The 24,357-nt window shown below is 49.7% G+C and overlaps 1 protein-coding gene and 1 long non-coding RNA gene across 3 annotated transcripts in view; both read right to left on the bottom strand.

Moving 5' to 3' along the window:
* The window catches only part of PSMB7 (proteasome 20S subunit beta 7), a 57,892-nt gene extending 56,691 nt beyond the window's left edge, over window positions 1–1,201 (bottom strand). The window contains exons 1-2 of the mRNA XM_081238385.1: window positions 1,095–1,201; window positions 572–665 (exon numbers count right to left, since the gene is read on the bottom strand). Of these exons, the coding sequence (XP_081094511.1) occupies window positions 572–665; window positions 1,095–1,156 (156 nt within the window). The 5' untranslated portion in view covers window positions 1,157–1,201. The remainder of the gene's footprint in view (window positions 1–571; window positions 666–1,094) is intronic.
* A 16,166-nt stretch (window positions 1,202–17,367) lies between these two features.
* On the bottom strand, window positions 17,368–24,163 carry LOC308618700. Of its 2 annotated transcripts, none has more exons than XR_014016070.1 (3): window positions 24,078–24,163; window positions 18,080–18,295; window positions 17,368–17,469 (listed from the first exon to the last, which is right to left on the bottom strand). It is a non-coding gene; the product is annotated as an uncharacterized lncRNA (long non-coding RNA). The 2 variants fall into 2 exon arrangements; XR_014016071.1 differs by having other exon boundaries at window positions 18,194–18,295.
* Window positions 24,164–24,357: the final 194 nt, after the last annotated feature.

Below are 24,357 nucleotides of genomic sequence, written 5' to 3'. Positions count from 1 at the left end.
CTGTTTTCAAATGAGGCTCAGAGATTCACTGAATTCCTTACAAATCACAGAGCCAATATCAGAAAAGTCTGGATTAAGATGCAGAAACCTTTCCATTAAAATAGCCACGTCTGTCAATTTCTTTTTAAAAGATGTCACTCTTTACCTTTAACAACCATAACCAGTTATCTCTTTTGACCCTTACAACAATTTAAATCAGGAGTTATTATGTCCACCTGATGGATTAGAAAGTGAGGCTGTGAGAAGGAAAGGGACCTGCCCACCAAGTTAGAGGCAGCAAAAAAGCTAAATGGTTAAACGTTTTTGTTTTCTCCCACTACATCATCCTGCTTCCTAAAGTAGTAACTTAAGACAGAAAACTGGCTTCCTGTCGAAAACTGCAGAGTGAGCAAAGAATATAAACTGCCGATAAGTGCACAAAACTGACATAGTCTCTCCTAAAGGAGCTTTTCCTGATGTAGTACTCTGTAAGATGTGCCCTTCCTCACACAGCCCAGAGAAGTAAAAGAGGCCAAGGGGCCTGGTTCCTGAAATTAGCTGACACTGCTGCTCTCAGCCTGTCCCGGCTTACCTTATAGACCACCCCTGCGATAGTTGTCCCAGTTTTCCGGGCCATTGGAAGCTTGGATCCTTTCTTTGCAAAATCGGCTTCCAAGATGGCATTTCTGAGAGCAAATGAGAGAATAAAGCGTTGAAAGGCACCACATTGCGCCGCAATGGCACAAAGAGTTTCTAATAGGGAACTCGGGAGAAGCAAAAACTACTAGCATTTGCTTTCAAGCCCATCTGTTTCACTGGCTCCTCCCAACAGCAGGACTACTGTCCCGCTTTTTTGCGAAAGGAGCGTCTGAGAGGGTCCGCACCACCACCCCGGAGATGCAGGGTGTCCCGGTGCGCTGGGGAAGTGGAAAAGCCGACCCGGCCTCAGGAGAAACACGCTCAGGCCCTAATTCCCCTGAGTCACAAGTGCCGCGGGCCGCGGGGCCCGCCCTCCACCATTCGTTCAGACTTCCCGGCTCAGACAGCAACCCAACTCTGACCCCGGCACCGCATTCCCACTCCCGCCCTGAACCCGGCCCGGGACATGACCATACCTGCGGCAGTTTTCGAAAGAGAAACCTCCAACCGGTGGCTCATACACTGACACAGCCGCCATCTTCCCGAAAAAGTATTTCCGGGCCGGGGGCGGGAGCAAACGAAAAGAGCCAAGCACTTCCGGCGCCGCCGGCGACCTAGGGCTGAAGGGGCGGAGGAAACTCCGCGCTAGGGTGATGGATCTTCGAGTTAGGGGCTCCTAGAGGAGCCTGGAGATGTTTGGAGTATAGCGCCCCAAGTGGCGAGGAGGAGAAACTGACACCCGGAGAAGCGGGGGGGAAAGGACTTACCGAAGGTGGGCACACCAGAGACCAGGCCTCCTGCCCACCAGACCAGAGCGGTTTCTACTGCTAATTCGACTACATGGAGCTTCAGAGACAGAGACAATGAAGTTCCAGGCACAGCTCCACCACCTCCTTGCAATGAGCAAGTCCTCTCAACTGTCTGAATTTGTTTCCTCTGCTGTCAAATGGGGATAATAGCTGCCTCAAAAGGCTGCTGTGAAATGAACAAGAAGCCTGTAAAAAAAGCTGTTCAACATCATTAGTCGTTAGAGACATGCAAATCAAAACCACAGTGCAATACCATTGCACACCCACGAAGATGGCTATAATCAAAAAGACAGAAAATAACAAGTGTTGGCTGGGATGTGGAGAAATTGGAACCCTCATACGTGGCTGCTGGGAATGTGAAATGGTGCAGCTGCTCCAGAAAATAATTTGGCAGTTCCTCTCAAAATTAAACATAGACCCAGCAATTGTCTCTTACCTATATACCGAAGAGAATTGGAAACAGTTGTTCACAAAAACCTGTACACAAATATTTATAGCAGCATTACTCATAATAGCCAAATAATGGAAACAACCCAAATGTCCATCAACTTGAGGAATGGATAAGCAAAATGTGGTACATCCATGCAACAGAATACCATTCAGCTGTAAAAAGGAATGAAGCATTGACACATGCTACAACAGGGATGAACTTAGAACACTGTGCTAAGTGAAAGAAGCCAGGCACAAAAAGCCACAAATAGTATGGTTCCATTTCTATGAAATGTCCTTACTAAACCAATCCATACAGCCAGAAAGTAGATTAGTGGTTATTGGGAGATTGGGGGGAAGGAAAGAAAGGGGAGTGACTAATGGATACAGAGTCTCTTTTGGGGATGATGAAAATGTTCTGAAATTAGGTAGTTGTAATGGTCACACAACATTGCGAATATACTAAAAGCCACTACTGCCCTGCACATTTTGAAATGGTGAAATTTTTGTTATGTTAATTTCACTTTTTAAAAAGCTGCTGTGAAAATTGAAAATTGTATGTGGAGGACTTCCCTGGTGGCGCAGTGGTTAAGAATCCACCTTCCAGTGCACGGGATACGGGTTCGATCCCTGGTCCAGGAAGATCCCACATGCCACAGAGCAACTAAGCCCGTGCGCCACAACTACTGAAGCCTGTGTGCCTAGAGCCCGTGCTCTGCAACAAGAGAAGCCACCACAAGGAGAAGCCCGCGCACCACAACGAAGAGTAGCCCCTGCTCACCACAACTAGGGAAAGCCCACACACAGCAGCGAAGACCCAACACAGCCAAAAATAAATTAATTAATTAAATTTAAAAAGAAAAAAGAAAATTGTATGTGGAGAGCATTTATCCTGGCATGTAGAACTTCTCCATAAATAGCTGTTATTGTTAATGGCACATTCATTTCATCCTGCCAACAAGCCTCAAAGGTAGCTATGTAATTCAACTCACTTTACTGATGGAAATTAAGGTTCATTGACGTAAAGTAACTTGCTCAAACTTACATAGCAAGTAGATCACAGCAGCAATAATTGTGGGCTGAATTAATTTATTCATTCAGCAAATATTTAAATGATTCAATTATGTAATGAAATTATTTGCTCAGCACCTACTATGTGTCAAGCTTGTTTCTAGGAATGAATGAATGAATGAATGAATGGCATCCCAATCACCCAGAACCGTGCCTGTCACAACTACGTGTTCAATAAATATTTGTCAAAGGTTCAATTCCTTTTCATTACTTCTCTGGGTCTTCTGTGCGACATAGGAAAATGTGGCCTCACCACCCACCCCCACAGGAATCTACTGATGAAGAGGTTTGAGTGTCTCCAGTGTCACCAAGTTGCTGCTTTGGTGAATGTGAAAAGTAAAAAGACGGGCTCTCTTCTAGAGATGTCCACTTCCTGATGAGAGAGGCTCGACTCCATAAGACCTAGACAGGACCGGTCATAATTCAACGTGCCCCGGATGCCGTGAGGGTCAGTAAATAACGATAGAATGAAGGGCTGCTTTCACAGTGTTCATCACACTCACGCCTGCTCTGGGCTCAGCTTTGAGGGAATGAACACACAGGTGAACCAGATGGAGTTCCTCTGCTCATGTTGTGGATTGAATTGTGTCCCCCCCTCCAAAGCTGACATGTTGAAGTCCCAAGCCCCAGTACCTCAGGATGTGACCTTATTTGAAGATAGGGCCTTGACAGAGGTAATCAAGTGAAAATGAGGTCATTAGGGTAGATCTTAATCCAGCACGATTGAGGTCCTTTTCAAAGGGGAAATTTACAGACAGATGTTCACACAGGGAGAGCATCAGGTGAACGTGACAGCAGAGATTAAGCCAAGGAATGTCAGAGATTGGCAGCAAACTACCAGAAGCTAGGCCAGAGGCCTGGAACAGCCCTCAGAAGGAACCTACCCTGCCAACACCAACACCTTGCTTTCAGACTTCTAGCCTTCATAACTGTGAGACAATAAGTTTCTTTTTCTTTTTTTTTCTTTTTTTTTTTGCCATGCTGTGCAGCTTGCAGCATCTTAGTTCCCCGACCAGGGACTGAACCTGGGCCCTCAGCGGTGAAAGTGCGAAGTCTTAACCACTGGACTGCCGGGGAATTCCTGACAATGTTTCTGTTGTTTCTGTTATTTAAGCCACCCAGTTTGTGGTACTTTGTTACAGCAGCTCTAAGAAATGAATACACCTCATGAGTTCACAGTCCGAGGGAGGAGAGAAGACCCCAGAAAGACTCACAGCCTGGTATGCCAAGGCTGGGTGGAGGAGGGTTGCTGCAGAAGCCAAGAGGCTCAGAAGGACAGAGTGTGAGCTCGTGGGGTGAGAAGACAGGGGGGACGGACACACAGGCGAAGTCCTGGGGTATGGAGCAAACAAAACCAAACAAAAAGCCCTGACAGCGATTTGTTTTCAGGAAACGGTGATGAATCTGATGCGGCTGCAGCAAAGGGAAGCACAGCAGCCTGCAGCCCCCCAGAGGACAGTGGCAAAGCCGTCTGTGTGAGCTGGAGGAGCCAGGGAAGGACGTGGAAATGATTTGTGATCTCAGTTTGTCCCGGGGCATTTCTCTTCCTAACTGGGTCTCTTTGGTATGGTTTTCACACCCAGATGAGCTGAGGTGGTGGCACTGTCTGTCTTGTGGCTTCTAGAGGTGGCCCAGCAGAGGCAGCTGGAGCCAGCAGAGGGCGACAGACAGCTTCCAGGCCCCTGAGGCGCGCAGTCCAAGGCCCTAGAAACTCCACTCAGCCTGGGTCAGGGCTGGAGGGAGGGCAGCCCTAGACCCCCAGCACCCAGAGGCCCTGCTTCGGCCTCCCTGTCCAACATGACTGCTGCCCCCTGGGACTGCAGCTCCCTGGACTGCAGCCCAGTCTAGAACCTGGGCATGGACACAGTCCCACTTAATCCCTGGCAGTGCCACCAAAACTGACTGACTAGTAAAGCTACCACTTCTGCTCTGGATCTGGCTGTGTGACCTCAGGGGAGCCATCAGACTCTCTGGGTCTCAGTTTCCTAATAATATAGTAACAACCAACATTCCCTGCATGCCCCCCACAACCTGTTCTAACCACTTTATAAACAGGGCCTCATGGTCACCCTAAGCACCTAGAATGTGCCAACACAGAAAACAGATGATCAAGAGACAGACACAGTGCTGCCCTCAGGGAGCTGGCAGTCCCTGAAGACCAAGTATCACTGCCCCACTTTACAGATGAGGCAACTGAGGCCCAGAGAAGTGAACACTGGCTCAAGGGGATAAATGGCACACAGCTAAGTGGCAGAGCCACAGTTCAAACCACGTGCCTCCCAGCCCCAGACCAGACACAGCTCCACTTCCCTGACCCCTGGCAATTATAGTCCAGCTGGAACCCAAGCTCCTATGTTCCCGGGGGTTTGCCAGAACAAAAGCAAGGCAAACTCAGCTAGTTCCCAGCTGTGTGATTGGAGGCTGGTCTCTTCATCTCTCATCTGTTTCCTCTTCTATAGAATGAGAGCACATTACAATGTTTCTCTTGCCTTGGGCATACCAAATAAGAACATGCAATGTAAACTGTAAAGCATTTTATTCATTCATTCGTTCATCCATTCATTCATTCAGTATTTATTAAACCCTTCCTTGGTGCCAGGCTCTGTGCCACATCATAGTCTTGAGGGGCGCTGGTCTGGGAACTGCACCTCCAGTTCACTGTGCTAAGTGCCCTAAGTGACACATACCAGAGCACAGCTAGGAAACGGCTCCCAAGAGAGCCTGAGGCAGCTGGGTAGACACCCGGAGGACAGGGGTTAGCACTGAGGCCAGGAGACCAGAGGGTGCATCCCATATGGAGGGTTCAGCTGTGCATGGCCCCTGCTCCAGCCTGGATTTTCCAAGGCCCTGGCAAGCACCCTCCCCCAACCTGCAGGCTGCTAGGAGCCCAGCGTGGGATGGGCCCTGGAAGGCTCACCCCCATCCTCTATCAGGATACACACACATCCGGGGGTGCCCCCCACAAGGAGACTTGGCCATCTTCCCATTGCAGGGAAAGCAGCCCATGATGCTCCCGGTTGCTAAGGCAACTGGGCCCTTGTTTTTCCTTCTTCATAAATAAGCTATAAATAGACAGGGCAAACCTGGGCGCCTTCCTTTGCATGAATTAGAGCAGCTGCTCCCGGCTCCAGGGCGCTGGCACAACATCCAAGTGCCAAGTGTTGCTGCACAGGCCACAGAAACACAGCTCCAGTGGGAGGGCATGGCAGACACATGGCAGCACCGAATGTGAATTCCCCCCACCCTCTCCAGACTCTGCTGGGGCACTTAGCAGATTCTGGGACCCTGCCGAGACCCACTGAACCACAATCATTGCAAGTGAGGCCTGAGGTGGGAGTTTAACTACTTAACCCCAGCAGATGAGATGAGCCATGAGTTTGCCCACCCAGCTAATGGTGAGCAAGAATGGGCATCCTTCCCTTCTTCCCATCTGGGACGTATGCAAGTCACAAGGAAATCACGAGAATACGTCCCATTATGAAGGACTTTGTAGGCTGGCTCAGAATCTGGGCCTGTCCAGAGGGCACTGGGGAGCCATGGGAGGCGTGTAGGCAGAGAAGCAATGTGACCTCTCTTGGAAGAATGGGATTCCCACTTGACAAAGGGAGTTTGAGCAGAGTGTGTCACCCAAAACGAGGTGCCCTGAAGGTTGCTGGACCACAGCTGACAGATGCTTCCTCAAGCCAAGCCTCTGAATATGGACACCTGATGCCTCCCAGGCACATCTAGCTCCACATCTTCACCATGGGCTAGACCTGCCACGCCCTCCCACAGTGAGGCAAATGCTATCCCATTCATTCATTCATTCATTCATCCAGGCATCCTTTAATTTTATTTATTTATTTATTTATTTATGGCTGTGTTGGCTCTTCGTTTCTGTGCCAGGGCTTTCTGTAGTTGCGGCAAGCGGGGGCCCCTCCTCATCGCGGTGCGCGGGCCTCTCACTATCGCGGCCTCTCTTGTTGCGGAGCACAGGCTCCAGACGCGCAGGCTCAGTAATTGTGGCTCACGGGGCTAGTTGCTCCGCGGCATGTGGGATCTTCCCAGACCAAGGCTCGAACCTGTGTCCCCTGCATTGGCAGGCAGACTCTCAACCACTGCGCCACCAGGGAAGCCCCAGGCATCCTTTAAACAAACTCCAGTTCTGTGTCTGGCACTGTGCTGGGCTCAGGAACACAAAGACTCTGCCCTCAAGGGAAATGGATACAGGAATAAATGTAAGAAAGCTAAAGGACCAGAGGTTCTGATGGAAATTGCACAGGGTACAAAGAGGCTCAAAGGAGAGAAAGAGGACAGCTCCCCAAGGGGAGCTTTTAAGAAAACATGGGATTGTAAACAAAACTAAAAAGATGAGTAGGAGTTGGCTGGCTGGAGTTGCAGGAGAGAATGGGTGCTCCAGAAGGAGAGTCTGAGCAGACACGTGGAAGCATGTTGGACAGCATTAAATGGGAGGGAGTGGGAAGCTGGAAACTCGGCAGGGACCAAGGCAGGCAGGACCTCACATCAGTGTGTTGTGAAAATCAACCTGGCAGCTGGCCAAGGATGGAATGGACAGGGAGACTCTGGAAACACGCAATCCGGGAGGGAACTACAGACATGGACCAGGGAGGAGGGAAAGAGGGTCTGAACGAGGGCGGTGTTACTCAAGAAATATTACAGAAGGTCAAACAAGATGTGGTCAGAGGTTAGATTCGAGGAGCAGGGAAAAGGAGGAGTTGATGTTCTTGGGGGTCTGACTCGGGTGGCAGGATGGATGGTGGTGGGAAGGTCCACACGGGTCCCTGTGGGATATGCTGCACTGGAGGTCTGGGCTGGGGAGAGCAGTGCAGGACAGCAGGGAGAAGGCTGTGTAAGTCCCGAGTGTGAATGAGATGCTTCAGGAGAGTGGGCAGAGGGAGAGAAGGGAGCCAGGGACAGAGGCCAGGAACGGTAATGTTCGTCATGCAGGTAAGGATGAGGGGCGGGCAAAGGATGGAGAGAAGCAGCAGGCTGGGAGGCAGGCAGGGACTGGGGAGAATGATGTCATAGCCGCCAAGATGGGGAAAGGGGGCTGGAGACGGAGGGAGAATGGCCCAAGTCCCAGCAGCCCAGCAAGACGAGGACGGAAACTCGTCCACGGGACCATCAAATCAAGCAAAGATTTTTTTTCTAATAATAATGCTCAGTGTTACCGATGATGTGACAAGATGAGCACTTTCACATTTGCTTGTGGGAGTGTAAAGTGGTACAAACTTTCTGCAAAGCCATTGGCCAAGATAGTTCAAGATCCCGTACAACAGAGTACCTGGTTTAACAACACCATATTGTGCACTTCAAAATTTGTTATGAGGGCAGCTCTCATGCTAAGCAGTGTAGTTTTTTTGTATATCAACTATACCCCAATAAAGCTGTTTTTTAAAAAGTAGTTCAAGATCCTTGAAAAAGCTCAGAATATCTAACTCAAAAATTCCCCTCTAGGGACTTCCCTGGTGGCACAGTAGTTAAGAATCCGCCTGCCAATGCAGGGGACACGGGTTCGATCCCTGGTCCGGGAAGATCCCACATGCCGCGGAGCAACTAAGCCCGTGCGCCACAACTACTGAGCCTGCGCTCTGGAGCCTGTGAGCCACAGCTACTGAGTCCACGTGCCACAGCTACTGAGGCCCATGTGCCTAGAGCCCAGGCACAACAAAAAGAGAAGCCATCGCAATGAGAAGTCCACGCACCGCAACGAAGAGTAGCCCCTGCTCGCCACAACTAGAGAAAGCCCACGCACAGCAACGAAGACCCAACGCAGCCAAAAATAAAAATAAATTTAAAAAAAAATTCCCCTCTATGGCTCTATCCTCAGACAAAGATAGGTGTGTGAAGATGTTCATTGTAACACTATTTATGATAGACCATATTGGACTTTATAGTGAACTCTATATTGGATATATATTGGATAATGGATTATATACATTGCATATTATAATAGATTCTATATTATAATGAAAATCTGGAAACTGCTTTAATATCAAACAACAGATGAATGGCTAAATAGTTTATGATGGAGGGTGAGAAACAGGCAGAAATACATATGGTTCCAACTTTATAATGTATGTGGGTGTATATTATGTATGTAAAAAGCCAATCATATTAATAATAGGCATAATTCCTTGCTGGTAGGTTATCAGGTCATTCTTATTTTCCTCTTTGAGCCTCTGCTTTTTTTTAATTCTCTATCTATGCACTATTTTTTCTCAGCTTTTTTAATATTTTGAGGTTTTTCAAGTCTTCAGAAAGTTGCAAGAGTAGTACAATGAACCATCCTCCCTCCCTCCCTCTCTCTTTCTCTCTCCACTGAATCAATTGAAAGTCACACAACACTCCACCCTAAATGCTAGAGGACGAATCTCCTGAAAACAAGGACATTCTCCTACATAAACACAATACCAATATAAGGATTCAGTATCACTATCTAATATTCACTCCACTTTCAAATTCCCCCAATTATCCCAATAAAACCTTTATGATTTTTGTGATCCAGGATCTCATCAAGGACCACACACTGAATTTAGTTGCCTGATAAATACTCCAGCAAAAGTCCCCTAATAACCAGGGCATTCTCCTACAAAACCACAATACAATTGTCACATTGCGGAAATGTAATACGGGTTCAGGATTATTACCTAATACTCTGTCCACATGTAAATCTCCCCAATATCACCTTTATGATTTTTGTGATCAGGATGCAGTCAGGGAGCCCCACTGAATTCAATCTCCATGACTCGTTAGCCTCCTTCAAGCTGGAATAGTCTCCAGCCTTGTTTTATGTCTTTCATGAAGAGGTCAGGCCCGTTCTGAAGAATTGTCTTCAATGTGGACTTGTCTGATGATTTTGGCAGGTAAGCATTTTTGGCAGGAGGTCCTCATAAGTGATGTGTCCTTTCTTGGGGCACCACATCAGGGGGCACTGATATTGGCTTGTCCCATTATTAGGGGTGTTAAGTTTAATCATTTGGGTAAGGTGGGGTCTGCTGGGTTTCTCTATTTGTAAAGCTAACATTTTCTCTTTGTAATTAAAAAGTAATTTGCAGGTGATTCTTTAAGACTGTGCACACAGCCTATTCCCAATGGTCTCTGACCCAATGGCATGGTCACCCGCTGATGATTTTTACCCAAATCCGTTTTTACAATGTTGATTATAAGATGCTATTTTCTGTTTCTATTACTCCTCCTCAGCTGGCACTCTTCTAAGAGCTTTCCCTTAACCTGACTTCTCTGGGTCTTTTTTTTTTTTAAATCAAGGATATTTTTTCAATTTTATGCATTATGATCCATTCTTGTTATTAATCATTTGGATCTCCAGTTGTCCCAAATGTAGCCGTTGGAGCTGTTTCAAATGGGCTCCCCAGCAGTTTGAGATCATCTTTGCTTTCTGGCACAATGACATATTCCAGGCATGGAGTGGAGCGCTTGCTGGGTCCATCCAGCCCTCTGGGCCACAGAAACAGCCACTCACCTCTGGACCCAGGGGGGACTTGATGGAGGTGAGCGGGCAGCAAGTGAAGCGGCGGGGGCTGGGTGGACATTCGGAGTTATTTCTCTTGGAGCATCAACAGCTGGTGCTTTAATTAATGGCCCCACTCCAGGGGCCCAGGGCCAGTTGACTTCAGCTTAGGAACAGGGCCCCAGCCCGCTCGGGTATCTCACTTCACATCCCATTCATTTACTCCTTGCATGCGGAAAGATATTAGTTATAGTACAAAGATGAAGAAAATCTGTGTGTTCTTTTGTAACTTCACTGAGGAAAGGAAAAGGCAGGGAATAAATGTCCTGACTTTAGGAGGGAAAAGCATGTGTGCCTGCAAGTGTGTGTGTGTGTGAGTGTGTGTTTGTCTGTCCCCAGGTTCTCCAGGCCTCTGCATCCCCTTTTTTCTTCTTTATCTTATTTCTTTTCTGGTTGAGGTAGAGTTTGCATACAGTAAAATGAACAGATTTGAAGGATACAGTTGGGTGGGTTTCAAAAAAGGTGTAATCAGCACCCAACCGAATTACGGAACATTTCCACCAACCCCAGAAAGATCCCTCGTGTGTCCTCCAGTCAACCCCTCATAAAGGCAACCACTTTCTAATATCTCCAAATTCCAGAACGTCACAAACGAAATTATGCAGCAAGCACACCTCCTTTAACTGCCAAATAAAATGGTGGTGGAAAGCCTGGCAGTGCCACCACTGCCCCCAGAATATTTCCAAGGCTTTCCCGGGGGGGAAAGAGGCAGGACACTGATGTCCCTCTGTGGGTTCTCTCCCCAAATCCCTGCTCCCAGGCTGGTGACCAAGAAGGGGACCCAGACCAAGCTCATTCCCCCACCCAGAAAGAAAATCATCTTCTGCGGCCCAGAAACGATGGCCTAGAAACCCCACTGGACATGGCAGGAGGCTCTCTACCCAGCAGTGAGGCCCAGACACGCTGACAGCCCCCGGTCCCCTGACCGTGGGGACCCCAGGGGGACCGTGGTCCTGTCTATCTGCCAGCAGGAGCAGTGAGCAGCACCACTGGCCAGCCGGCCGGCCTCCTGCATTTCTGCTGTCAATCTGCCCACTGCCCTGGGTTGTTTACTGGAAGCTGGCCTCCCTGCCAGGGTTCAAAGCCCTGGCCCTGGGCACGTCCGTGGCAGGAAGCAGACCGGGCAGTAATTGGCAGCACGGCTGTGCTCAGAGGCCAGCACTGACCCGGCATCCTCCTCCAGCATCGCCTTTGAGTCGCTCCACACTGACCTTCCAGGCCTGCAGGGACTTCCTGCTGAACGCCGAGCCCACACCAGCAACAACTTACTCGTTCCCCAGGAAATCTATTAAACGGTGGCAGCAGTCTGGGGGCCGGGGGGCCAGGGGCCCCCACCACAGAAAGCCTAATGTCTTCTGTTCCCAAGAGCCACCAGCCGACTCCGGCTGACCTCAGAGAGAACTGAGTTAGAACTCGAAATTAGGGTGCCAAGGGAAAAATGACTCAGACACGAGGAGAGGCCGCCATCCTTGAGGCCCGTCTATGGCTTCACGAAGGGGGAACAGGTGGGATATGGAGTCCCCTTGACCTCAGAACCTATCTGCCACTTCCACTCTGTGTGACCTTGGGCAAGCCGCTTGGCCTCTCTGAGCCTTCCATGCCCATAAAGGAGAGAGAAGCCCACCCCATGGGTTGGCAAAAAGCCAGTGAAGTGCCAGGCACATAACAGACGCTATTCTCTGTGAGTGTTGCTGGATCAGAAGCAGACTGTATTTATTTCATTCTCCAGCTCAGAGAGAAATAAGCCCAGAGTGACCTGCACGTGTGTGCCCACGTCCTGAGAAAGCCAGTGGCCGAGCCATGGGGTCACGTGGGGTGGAGCTGCAGCTGGAGGCTCTAGGGGGTGGGGGCGGGGCATTTGAGGATGGGGGCTCTTACCACCTCCAGCAAGGCTCTGGCTGATCACTGAGCCATTGGATGGATGAATGGAACCAATGGGTGAATGCCCGCATCACTGGTAGATGCTGTAGGCTAAATAATGGCCCCCCAAAGATGTTGACGGCCCAGTCCCTGCAACCTGTGAAGATGTTACCTTACATGGTAAAAGGGACTTTGCAGATTCAATTAAGTTAAGGCTCTTGAGTGGGAAGATCATCCTGGATTATCCAGGTGGGCCCAGTGTAATCACAGGGGTCCTTATAAGAGGGAGGCATCAGACTCAGAGTTGAGGCCTGAGGTGTGAGTTGAGGGAGAGGCATCTGCAATGGACCACGGTGACATCGAGGCTACAGTCACATAACTTCTGTTCTCTGGACCTGGCTGGGCCCAAACTCCAATGTACTATTTTCACCATAGGATGAAGTGCTGCTGGGCCCACTGACCTTATGATTTGGAGGATCAAAAAACACCAGCTCACGAGGGACAGCTCAGCTCTCATAGGTACACGATGTCTGGTGGTCATCAGTCTCTACTAGGGTCCAGCAGAGTACCAGGCACCGATTTTCTAAGGGTGAGTAGCTCTCTGCAGTAGAAGTCATGGACTTGCTTCTAAACCCTAGTTAAAAGAAATAATTATTAATAGATACTTTTGATTCATTTGGCAAATGGTCCATTTCGTAAGTGACAATCATTTTAAATTGAACTGGCCTTTGGAGAATTGGTTTTTAGCAAAATGGGTCAGTTCTGGCTTCAGAGCTGGCTGGATTCCGGTACACAGAGGATGACCTCAAGAACTCTTTCCTGTTCTTGGATTTGCTCTCTTCTGGGCTGGCTTTGCTTTCACTTGACTTTTCTCTAAATTGTGGCAGAGATGGCCACCATTCCTCTGGTTTGGCTTCCCCAGTTGGAAGAAAAAGAGAATGATTTTCCCAGCAATTCCAGTAGAAGACCACCTGTCTCGTGTGCCCACTCTAGAATGACTCTCCGTGGCCAGGAGATGAAATACCATGACTGGGTAAGCCTGGGCTACATACCCACATGTGGAAGGCAGAATTCTAAAGGTGCCTCCTCTCCTGATTTCCATCCTTGGTTATTCAACGAAACACTAACCTAAGTACTATGTGATGGTTGATTTTACGTGTCAACTTGGCTGGGCCACAGTGCCCAGATGTTTGGTTAAACATTATTCTGGATGTTTCTGTAAAGGTGTTTTTGGATGAGATTAACATTTAAATTGGTGGGCTTTGAGTAAAGCAGATTACCCTCTGTCATGTGGGTGGGTCTCATCCAATCATGTGAAGGGCTTAATAGAACAAAAGACTGACCTCCCCAGAGCAAGAAGGAATTCTGCCAGCAGATCGCCTTTGGACTTGAACTACATCTCTTTCCTGGGTCTCCCGTCCGCTGGCCTGCCCTGCAGATGTTGGATATACCAAGCCTCTACAATCCTGTAAACCACTTTCAATTTTTTAAAATAATCTTTAAAATCTCCCCTCCCCCTCACCTTGATATGTGGAATTTGCCAATATAATTAAGGTTACTAATCAGCTGACATTAAAATAAGGTTACACTGGATTATCTAGGTGGCCCAGTATAATCAAACAAGCCCTTAGAAGCAGCAGAGGAAGGCAGAAGAGGAGGACAAAGAAATGTGGCAGAAAGGGAAGTTGGAGAGACATGAAGCAGGAGGGGGATTTGACCTGCCTCGCTGGAGGAGGCTACATGAAAAGCGTGAAGAGAAATGCAGGCAGCCTGTAAGACAAGGACCAGCCCCTGAATGACAGCCAGCAAGGACACGGGGACCTCAGTCCCACAACCATAGGAACAGAATCTGGCCAACAGCCCGAATGGGCTTACAAACAGTATACCCTCGGCACCTCCAGAAAGGTAGGCAACCCTGCCGACACCTTGATTTCACCCTTCTGAGACCCGGAGCAGAGGAACTAACGGAGCCAACCTGATTTCTGATCTACAGAATTGTGAGCTGATTGATTTGTGTTGCTTCAAGCTGCTAAATTTGTGGTAATTTGCCATGACTATAATAGAAAACAAATACACCACCCATGGAGAATGGGGCGGAGCCAGCCCCTCCCAACGCCACAGGGACTGATCATAGAAGGTGGGCTCCCCAGATCGGGTGCTGGTCCCAGAAGTGGGGGGCCTGGGCAGAGTTGACCACAGTGTCCAAGCTGAAAATTGATTCTCCATTGCCCAGCACCCAGGCACCACCAAGGTGAGGGTCCCACCCCAAGTTTCAGACCAACTTAGGTGAGGGGCCTTAGCCCCTCTGCTTGTGCCCACGGCCAGAGCCCCCTACGACAAAGTGGCAGTTGTTTTCTCTGTTCCAGGAATTTCTCCAGCTCTCTCTCCACTCTTCTCTCTATTTGGGGGCTTCTTCAGTTTCCACCCCACTACTCAGGTGTCCAGAAAACTCCCCCAAGCCTGGCCAGACTCCCAGGTCAGACTTGGAGTAAGTTCCATGTAAACCCCCAGCAATCGTGGAGTAGAATCCCTGGAGCTGGACAGGAGGAAGTAACAGGAGGAAGAGCAGAGCCTTCAGGCCGCCAGGCTGCTGGGCAGGGCTCCCTGCCTGGCACTGGGCAGGTATTATCACAATTAGTCCTTGTCACGGCTCCACCTGGTGGGCAATAGGATCCTCATTTCTTGGAAGGAAAACTCAAGGCTCAAAGAAGGCGCAAATCCTTGTCCAAGGTCGGTCAGCACACTTTTCCAGTTACAAGTGACAGAAGCCTAATTCAACCTGGCTGGAGAAAAGGAAGCGTGTGCTGATCCATGCAACCTGGAGGTCGAGGGGTGGGGCTGGCTTCAGGCACCCTTCTGCTCGGGGACTCAGTGAGGTCCTCGTCTCCTCCTGCCTCTCTGTACCTGCATCTCTTCCTGTCGCTCCCTCTTTCTCTCTCTCCCTCTGCCCACCGCACTCTGGTTCTCCCTCACTCTGTCTCCTATTTCATGAGTGCCCTCCTCTCAGCTGGCTTTATTCCCTCCCACTGCATATAGATAGGACAGAAAATGTAGCCTGTGGCAGAAACAGAAGCTTGGTCTTATTTGAAGCAGCAAAGTGCCCAGGTGATAAATGAGCTTTCTCGAACTCCCTTGCAACCAGTGACATGTAAATAGAAATATTCTATAGTAATTCTGGGAAGCTTGACTATAGGGAGGCAAGCTGACTCAGCTGAAAGGAGCACCTCTTTTACCCTTCTCCCCTTTCTGCCTTCCTGTTGCCTAGAACTATGTGTGTAATGGCAGGAGCTCTGGCCGCCATTTGGGGCCATAGGGTGAGGCTGGATGCCAGTGCCAGTCATATGAGCCCTGAACTGGCCACCATCAGACTTCTTTTACATGCAAAAAGAAAAACCCCAAACTATTGCATGTTTAACCCACTTTTATTTGGAGTTTTTGTTATATGCAGCCAAACTTAACCCCATGATACGTGACCACCTATCACATCTATCCAACTCAGAAACTCCAGAGTCAGGACCCCTGCTCTTCTCACTCACAAGGCATCTAGTGAACTCTGAATGGCACAGCTAGGGTCACATAGTTATGACTAGAGGGATGGCCAAACCATGTCCCAGGCCCACTCTTGGTGTGCTTAATGTTGCTTGTTAGTTTGCTTTTGAGGACAGCCAGAGTAGAATCACATGAATGGTGGGGGAGGAGCATTCCCCAAAAGAAGTGGGTGTGCTAGGCACCTAGGAAGTGACAAGTGTCCTCTACAGCTAGTGTGTGGTGAACCCCAGTTTGCCTGACTCCCAGCTGGGCACTCTCCACTCTACTCTGCAGGATTTCAGTCTTAACAGAAGGGGCTTCCCTGTCTGACCTCTCAGGAGCAGGACCATGCAGGAGCCCACTGGGGTCAGTCTGACCTCTCTCAAGAAAGTCCATCTGGAGGGCAGCGTGTGGGGTCAAGAGGGAGATGAGTGTAAGTGTTAAGAGTCACACAGAGCCGAGGTCAAAGCCCATCTCAGCTACTCCAGCTGTGTGCCCTCGGGTAAGTTGCTTTACCTCTCGAGCCTCCCTGCTAATTCCCCCATTTCTGTCTCTAGTCCTGTCTTCACTCCCTCCCTCCCAGTCCTGCACACCTAGAATTCCCTCTTCTTCCTCTCACCTCATCTACCCATCCTCCTCCAAGAGGCCCACCTCCACAGCTCCTACCACACCCAGCCAGAGACTCAGCCTGGGACATGCTGGCACGGCCTCCTTGAGGCCGGCATATTCTAATGTGGCCTAAGGAACAATTCAACTTTCAGAGTTTCCAAATTACCAAACATGCAAAACAAACAACCTCCACCCAGGCCAGAGCCCTGCCCCTGCACTACTGACCCCACAACCCAGGGACAGAGGTGGGGATCCCAGGTGGGCCAGGGGCTCAACAATCACCCCTGTTCCCACTCGGGGACAGGGAGGCGGCAGTGTCCAAAAGCCCTGGTTCTCTGTCCCCGGCTCTGGCTGCCTTGAACACTGTGCTCTATTCTCTTAAGGGTGCAGGCAAACTAAAATGACCTCCTGGGGAGGCAGGTCTTAGAGACTAAGCCCGGCAAAAAGGTCAACATTAATTTTTAAGTTATTGTCATTATTTCCATTTTTATTATTGAAACATTTCTTGTTATTTTCATTATTAAAGCACTACATGCACAGAAAAACAATAAATGAATGAGCTAAAAATGTAAGTCTCTTGTAACTGGAGTCGCAGTCAGAAACGTCTCTTGCGCACATTCCTTGATTAAAAAATAAAGGAGGAAAACAGAAACATAAACAAACGTGATTCCTCACTTTGTCCTTTGGAGGCAGCTGTTTCTGGGCAGCTTTGTTGCTGTGCTCTCCCCGAGGCCAGAGACTCACCTATCCTCGTGCTGCAGGGACCGGCTGGGGTTCACATCTGTCCTGGACACCCAGCACAGGGCCCGGTGTAGAGTAGGGTTCAGTGCGTTTGTTGGCAGCAGGATAGGAGAGAGGGATAGAAGGATAGAGAAGGAAGGGAGGGAGACCCCCCACTTACTTGTGAAAACAGGGACGTACAAAATCCTGTGGGGATCCAGGGAGAACAACTCACTCTGCCCGGAGGGGTGGGGAAGCAGCCAGTGACACTGAGTCTTGAAGCACGACTAGGAACTTTCCAGAATTTATAGACATCCACCAGGCAAAGAAACAAAGAGAAGGCAGGGTGAGTGCAAAGGCATGCAGACATGAGAGAACAGGCTGTCTGGGCCTTCGTGGAGAGCCTGGGACAGCCTGGAGGAGGGTTTTGGAGAAGTGAGGGGATAGGAGAGGTTGAGGACATAGGAAAGGACTTTATGAGCGGGGCCAAGGGGTTGGGACGTTATCCTCCCGATTTCGGGAAACACGCACGGGGTGCTCAGGGAACACGCACGGGGTGCTCACCGAGCCTTGGCTGAAGCAGATTAGGAGTCCGGGACCCCAGGTCCAACCACTGGAGGGGCAGCAGCCCCCCCGATCCCATCCCCTGCTGCGGCCCCCAAGCAGCTACTCCTCCCCTCCCACACTCCAGCCTGGATGTTTTTCTCTGCACTTGATGAAGTTAAAATAAGCCCTCTCTGGGGTGACTCGCAGGCATTCAAATTGGATTGGCACACAGACATCGAGCAGTTGGTGGCAGGAGCCAGGGGACCCGGAGAGCAGGTTTTCGCTGGAGGGGACATGAGCTTTATTTCCCTCTTGGTTGCTGACAAGGAAGCAGCTGTCCTTCCCTGATTATTTTTACCTCGAGTCACAGCCGCTGATGTCGAGCCTCCCCAGCACCCATCCGCCAGCCAGGGCCAGGTGAAGAGTCCCACTCCCCGGCCCAGCTCAGCGGAGAGCCTCGAGCTCCACCTACCGCCGCCTCCACACAGGACCAAGAAACAGCCCTTTGGCTTGGATCCAGACCCTTCCATGCCAAGGTGGGGTCACCGACAGGAGGAGAGAGAGCCAGAGCAGCCTTGAAGATTTGAGACAAAAAAAGGGAAAAAAAATTTCATAACCAGTTCCCCTCCTCTAACACACTAGCTCCTTCCTTTTTCTTTTACCTCTGACTTTTAGTTTGATGAGACTAAACCTGAATGCCACTTTACTGTTACCTAAGCACTTTGAAGTCCATCATGTCATTCCATCCCTGAAAAGCCCAACAGGTGGGGGACTTCCCTGGTGGTCTAGTGGCTAAGACTCTGAGCTCCCGATGCAGGGGGCCCGGGTTCGATCCCTGGTCAGGGAACTAGACCCCACATGTCACAACTAAGAGTTCACATGCTGCAGCTAAAAGAGCCTGCAACTAAGACCCGCACAGCCAAATAAATAAATAAGATTTTTTTTCAAAAAAAAAGAAAAGCCCAACAGGTGGGTGTCATTAGATCCATCTTACAGCTGAGGAAACTGAGGCTCACAGGGGAAGTGGCTTGCCTGAAATCACACAATAACAGAGTGGGAGAAATAGGATTGGAACCCCAGTCTGTCCAACTTCAAATCTTATACACCATCCACTGTATTTTCAAGTCTTTGTCCATGTATCAGTTAGTAACGCTCTCAGCAGCAGCTAACAATACTTTAAATAAAATGGGGGTTTATTTTCTTTGCATACCAAAAGACTGGCAGCAGGTTGTTTCCAGGTTGGGAGGCAGCACAATGATGTCACGGACACAGGGTCTTTCAATCTTGCTGCTCCATCATCCTTGATAGGTTGCCTTTTAACATGCTTGCTGCCTCATTGTCACAAGGAGGCTGCTGCAACTCCAGACACCTTGCCTAAATTCAAGGCATAATGAGGATAGAGGGAGGGGATGTTGAAAGCTGTGAGAATCCCATTTATCAGTAAAGCAACATATTTCCCTGAATTCCTCCGGGAGACTTTGGTTTATATCTTACTGGTAACATGGCTACCACAGCTCAAGTGAAGCTGAGAAAGCAAGTATTTTGAGGACAAAGGAGAAGGACAAAGGAACAAATGTTGTGTTGGTCACCAACAGTATCTGCCACAGTCTACATATAGTTGTACTTAGTTACAATTATATCACACACGCTTTTTGCTTCCTACTTCTTTCTTTTCCTGTTAGGTCATTTGCGGTTTCCTTATCACTATGTTGTTTTTATAATTCTCATTTTTAATGGTTTAATAGTATTTCTTCAAGTGGATAAGCCATAATGTATTTATTGGACAAAGTAAGCTTCCAATGTTTTCAATATTATGTATAATATTTTGATGAACATCTTCATGTTCATTTAGGTGGGTGCCTCCCAAACATAAATCCCATACAGTGGAATTACTTGAATCAAAGATGTTAACATTTTTGGTTAATATATTACTCTTTATTTCTGCTCTTATATATTGCCTTATTGATTTCCAAGAGGATTATGCTATTTTATATTATGTCACGGTACCTGGATGTATTGATTTTACCATAACTGCGCCTGCACAAAGTATATTACCACTTTTTAAAGGTTTTTACCAAAATTGGTATCCTAAAATGATATCTTAAAGCTACTACTGTTTCTATTCCTTTGATTACAAGTGAGGAGGAACACTTTTCCCCATGTATTTTCACTTTGTATTTCCTCTTTGGTGAAGTATATGTTCATTTCTTTATCCAGCCAATATCTGGAGTAAGAAACCCATTTTTATAGAAACCATACTGGTACTGGTATTACCTCTGGTCATATTACAACTCAACTTTCCCATCTGATCTTACAAGTTCCTGGGAGGAAGGCAAGGTGTGGAACAACGAGTCACCAATGAGGGAAATGGGCTCAAGAAGTTCATGCAGCTACTAACAGGCAGAGCCTCCATCTCCAAGCCCAGCACTTTTTCTTGTACAGTATTGCTCTTTAAAAAAAAAAAAATAACAACTTTATTGAGATATAATTCACATAGCATACAATTCACTCATTTAAAGTACCCAACACAAGGGATTTCCCTGGTGGTGCAGTGGATAAGACTCCATGCTCCCAATGCAGGGGGCCCAGCTTTGATCCCCGGTCAGGGAACTAGATCCCATGTGCATGCCGCAACTAAGAGTTCACGTGCTGCAACTAAGAGTTCGCGTGCCGCAACTAAGACCTGATGCAACCAAGTAAATAAATATTTATAAATAAATAAATAAAGCACCCAGCTTAATTGTTTTTAGCACATTCACAGAGTTGTGCAACCAGCACCACAATCAATTTTAGAACATTTCATCGCCCCCAGGAGAAACCTTGAACATACTAGCTATTCACCATCACATCAGGTAGAGGTAAAAATATGTTTAAGCCTGGAGAAAAGAGATGGGTGGGGTGGGCAGTTCGAAGAAAGCAGAGCAGACAGGCTGTGCCATTGGACTTGCTCCGTGACCACAGGTCACTTCTCCCCTGGCTCTGGGTTTCCTCCTAATACAAATAGAGCGCTCACTGTGTCCAGGCTCCAGGCCACGTGTGTCACAGACGTTCCTGATCGCTCTCTCTAACGTGGGGTGAGAAGCCCCACTTTACAGAAGAGGGAAGCCAAGACCAAGAGCAGAAACATGTGGCCATTCACATCCCTATGCTGGTTGGTGGCAGAGAGGGGCCTGGAGTGGGGGGTGGGATTCGGGAGGGAGTCTGACTTCAAGCTCAAGGCCACTACATCAGCTGCCTCCGCCTCCCTGCTTCTGGACCTGCCCCAGCGACAGGTGGCACCAGGTGGGGAGGGGGAAAGAGGGGCATCTCTCTGTGCACCGGCTGAGGAGGGCCCTAAACAGGTTGGCACTAAATAGCTGTTTCACCAATTGTGTGGCCACAATTGGTGGTGTGATTGTCAGGCCTTGGGAGCCATTAAGCCAAGTCCTCTTCCCACTGCCCCCTACACCAACCCCCAGGCACACTCACATGCAAACCTTAGGGTCACAAGGTGTCTGTCTGGGTGTGTCTAGATCTGTGGGATCATTCCTTCATCCTTCAACAAACACAAAGTGCTCGCTCTGTCAAGCTTTTCCCGGGTGCTGGGGGCGTAGGGGGAAGGCAGACAGTTCCCTGGCTTTTGTAGGGATCTGGGGGCTCCTGAAACAGTTTAGGATGCAGGGAAAGAATCCTAGAAGGTCTAAGTGGACACCTGAAGGATGAGTAGAAATGAGCCAGAAAGGACTTGGAGGTGGGGTACTCCTGCCTAGTCTTGGGGAGAGGGAATAGCACGTGCAAAGGCCCGGGGGTGAGAACGGCAAAATGTTCAGTCTGGTCACAGGCTGGGCCACTGAGTGAAGGGGAAGAGGCACAGTGAGGGAGGAAGGAGGGCAGAGATGGGTCACGTTAGCCATGTGCCCAAGGTTGGACTTTCTCCTGGAGCATCAGGGAGCCACAGAAGGGTTTTGAGCAGGGGATGGAAATTTTAGAGAGCCTGCTCCAACTGCCCAGTGGAGGAGGGGTTGGGGCAGGTAAGAGGGGAGGCACGGCTGCTTCTGGGCCTGACCAGGTTTCTCAGGACCCAGAGTAGGCAGGGGTCGGGAGAGGGGAAGGGACTTGGTCTGTAGAGCAGAAGCCCATCCTCCCCAGAGAAAAATGACAATAGGCCCATGTTTTGGGGCTCCCCCAACGGCAGTACTCACCCAGCTCTTCTCACAGCCACCTTCTATGTCCCTGAAAGGAAGGAGTGATTCTCCACATTTAGTGCAAGAAGACATGAAGCAGAGAAACTCGCCCAGGTCACATTAAAGTTGGATGATGGCCAAATCCCAGTTCTGTGGGGTCTGTTGTAACCCTAAAGTGAAAACATTCCGGCTGCTGGCTTCCTCCTTCCAATATTCTTAGCCCTGGACTATGGACAGTTTGGCTGAGGGTCTGGCACAGGGCCAGGCCCCAGGAAGAAGGAAGGACCCTGGCTGTCCTCATCGCCCCTGCCCACCCCCCGCCATCCCCCCACCATCTACATGGACAGTGAGCCCAAGGGCCTCAATGGCTATCATTCACCCCCGGCCTCCGGGCCTTGTCTATGGAGACAAGGGGCCTGTCAGAGCCACCTGCCCATAACACCGATGAATGGCCCCTGGCTGCCAGTAAGATAGTACCCAGGCTCTGGGGAAGCGAGATTAGGCAGAGCCACAGCCCCAAACAGTCCCAACTGCTCAGAATCCATGGAGCACACCCACACCCTCATAGTACTTGGCCATCTCCAGGAGTGACTCCTGGGAAATGTGACCCCAAGGAAGGGAAGGAGTGGGTTGGGGGCCCCAGGGGCAGAGGTGTTGCCAAGGATGGGAAGGTCATAACTTATGTTACAGGGGAGAGATTTGGGATGGGACAGGAAGGCAAGGAGCGCCAGAAGGCATAAGAAAGTGGCTGGGAGAGTTGGAGTCGACACAAAGCCCACCCACCGACAGAGAGAAAGAGCCTGGCTTAGGAGGCAGACCTGGGATCCACACCCTTGCTGTGTGACCTTAAGTGAGTCCTGACTTCTCTCCGGGCTCAGTTTGCACAGATGTAGACCTGGGCCCCAAGAATCCCTGTCTTGAAGGAGATGGTGCAAGTGTGGAAGGGCCCACCCAGGGCCAGGAAGAGCAAGGGACGGAGTCCCCCCCTTTCCTTCCCGCTGGCTCCAGACTGGGCTCGGTGGGTGGGGGTGAGCAGGTCACAGACACCAGAGAGCCAAGTCCTGCGTGCATCCTGCTGGCCCAGGAACCCGGGAAATGCTCAGAGCTTTGCCCCAAGTGGGGACCTCTTATATCCCAGTTTTTATTTTGAAAATTCTCAAACCTGGAGAAAAGCTGAAAGAAGAGTACACTGAACGCCCATGTATCATCCACTTTGATTCCCCTCTTCTTTAAAAAAAAAAAAAATCAAAAGATGGTAAGTTTTATGTTGTGTATTTAACCACAATTTTTAAAAATTGGAAAAAAAGTAAAAAGAAAACAATAAGCCATTGTGTTGCCGGCTGGCTATTAAGCGTAAATTAAGTTTTGACAGGAATGATAAGTGAACTGTGTGCCAGGCACCAGGTACAAGCCATGGGCTTTGTACATATTAAGTCAAAGTCATTTAAATTGCACAGCAGCCCCATGAGTTGTGTACTATTTATCATCCACATGTTACAGACGGGGAAACAGGGGCTCAGAGAAATTATGCAAGGTGGCTCCTGTGTCAAGATGAACTTGGATGTCTGACCTCCCTCCCCAGCAGGAATCCCTGCCACCAAGGCAGCACAGCTACCTCTGGACCCAGCTGCACACCTCCCATGCCGGGATGTGGGGGCTCCTCCCTCTGCACTGCCACCCCCCGACCCCACCCCAGAAGCCAAAATCCTACTCCCTTTCCTCCAAACAGGGCCTCTCCCCCCTCACGTGTTACCTTTATTTTGGTCCCCACGGCTTGTGGGATCTTAGTTCCCCCACCAGGGATTGAACCCGGCAGTGAAAGCTCAGAGTCCTAACCACTGGACCACCAGGGAACTCCCCTCGTGTTACCTTCTGAATGACCTAGATGAAGACCCAGAGCCCGGGTTCAAGGCCGGGCTCTGCCACTGGCCAGCCGTCTAACTTGGGATGAAAGCCCTCAGTCCTCATCTGGAAAACGGGCATGACAGCCCCTCCTCACATCGGGTTGAAGGTAAAGGCGATGGGGCCTGTAGGGGACCAGCTCAGGGCACGCACGTAGCAGGCTAGATGCTGGGTGTGCCCTCCTCATCCTGGCCTGAGAAAGGACTAGGGAGTTCAAGGATCCTTGGGTTTCCACAAACTTACCTGGGATCCGAGGCTCACAAGGTGCCCCTTCTAATAGGGTGACTTTACCTGTGCGTTGTGGGGAGATGTGTGACGCAGGTCTCGTCCAGAGACTGAAGACCCCCTCCTCCCCCGCGGACTCACGTGTCTCCTGCTGGCCCGCGCCTGCCCAGTCCCTTGCGCGCTGGTGGGCTGGGGCCGAGGGGCGGGGTCTCCTAGCACCGCCCCGCACCCGTTGGTCTCACGGACAGCTGCCAGGCGGAAAGCACGCAGATGCAGCTGCCGGATTCGGTCCCTGAAACACCCCGCAGAGGTTGAGCCGATCACAGCCACCAGGCCAGGAGAAGCT

Source organism: Mesoplodon bidens (genome assembly GCF_964165515.1).
Source record: "Mesoplodon bidens genome assembly, chromosome: 6".
Taxonomy (NCBI): domain Eukaryota; kingdom Metazoa; phylum Chordata; class Mammalia; order Artiodactyla; family Ziphiidae; genus Mesoplodon; species Mesoplodon bidens.
Note: the sequence above shows the minus strand (reverse complement) of the source record. Positions and strands in the feature narration are given on the sequence as shown.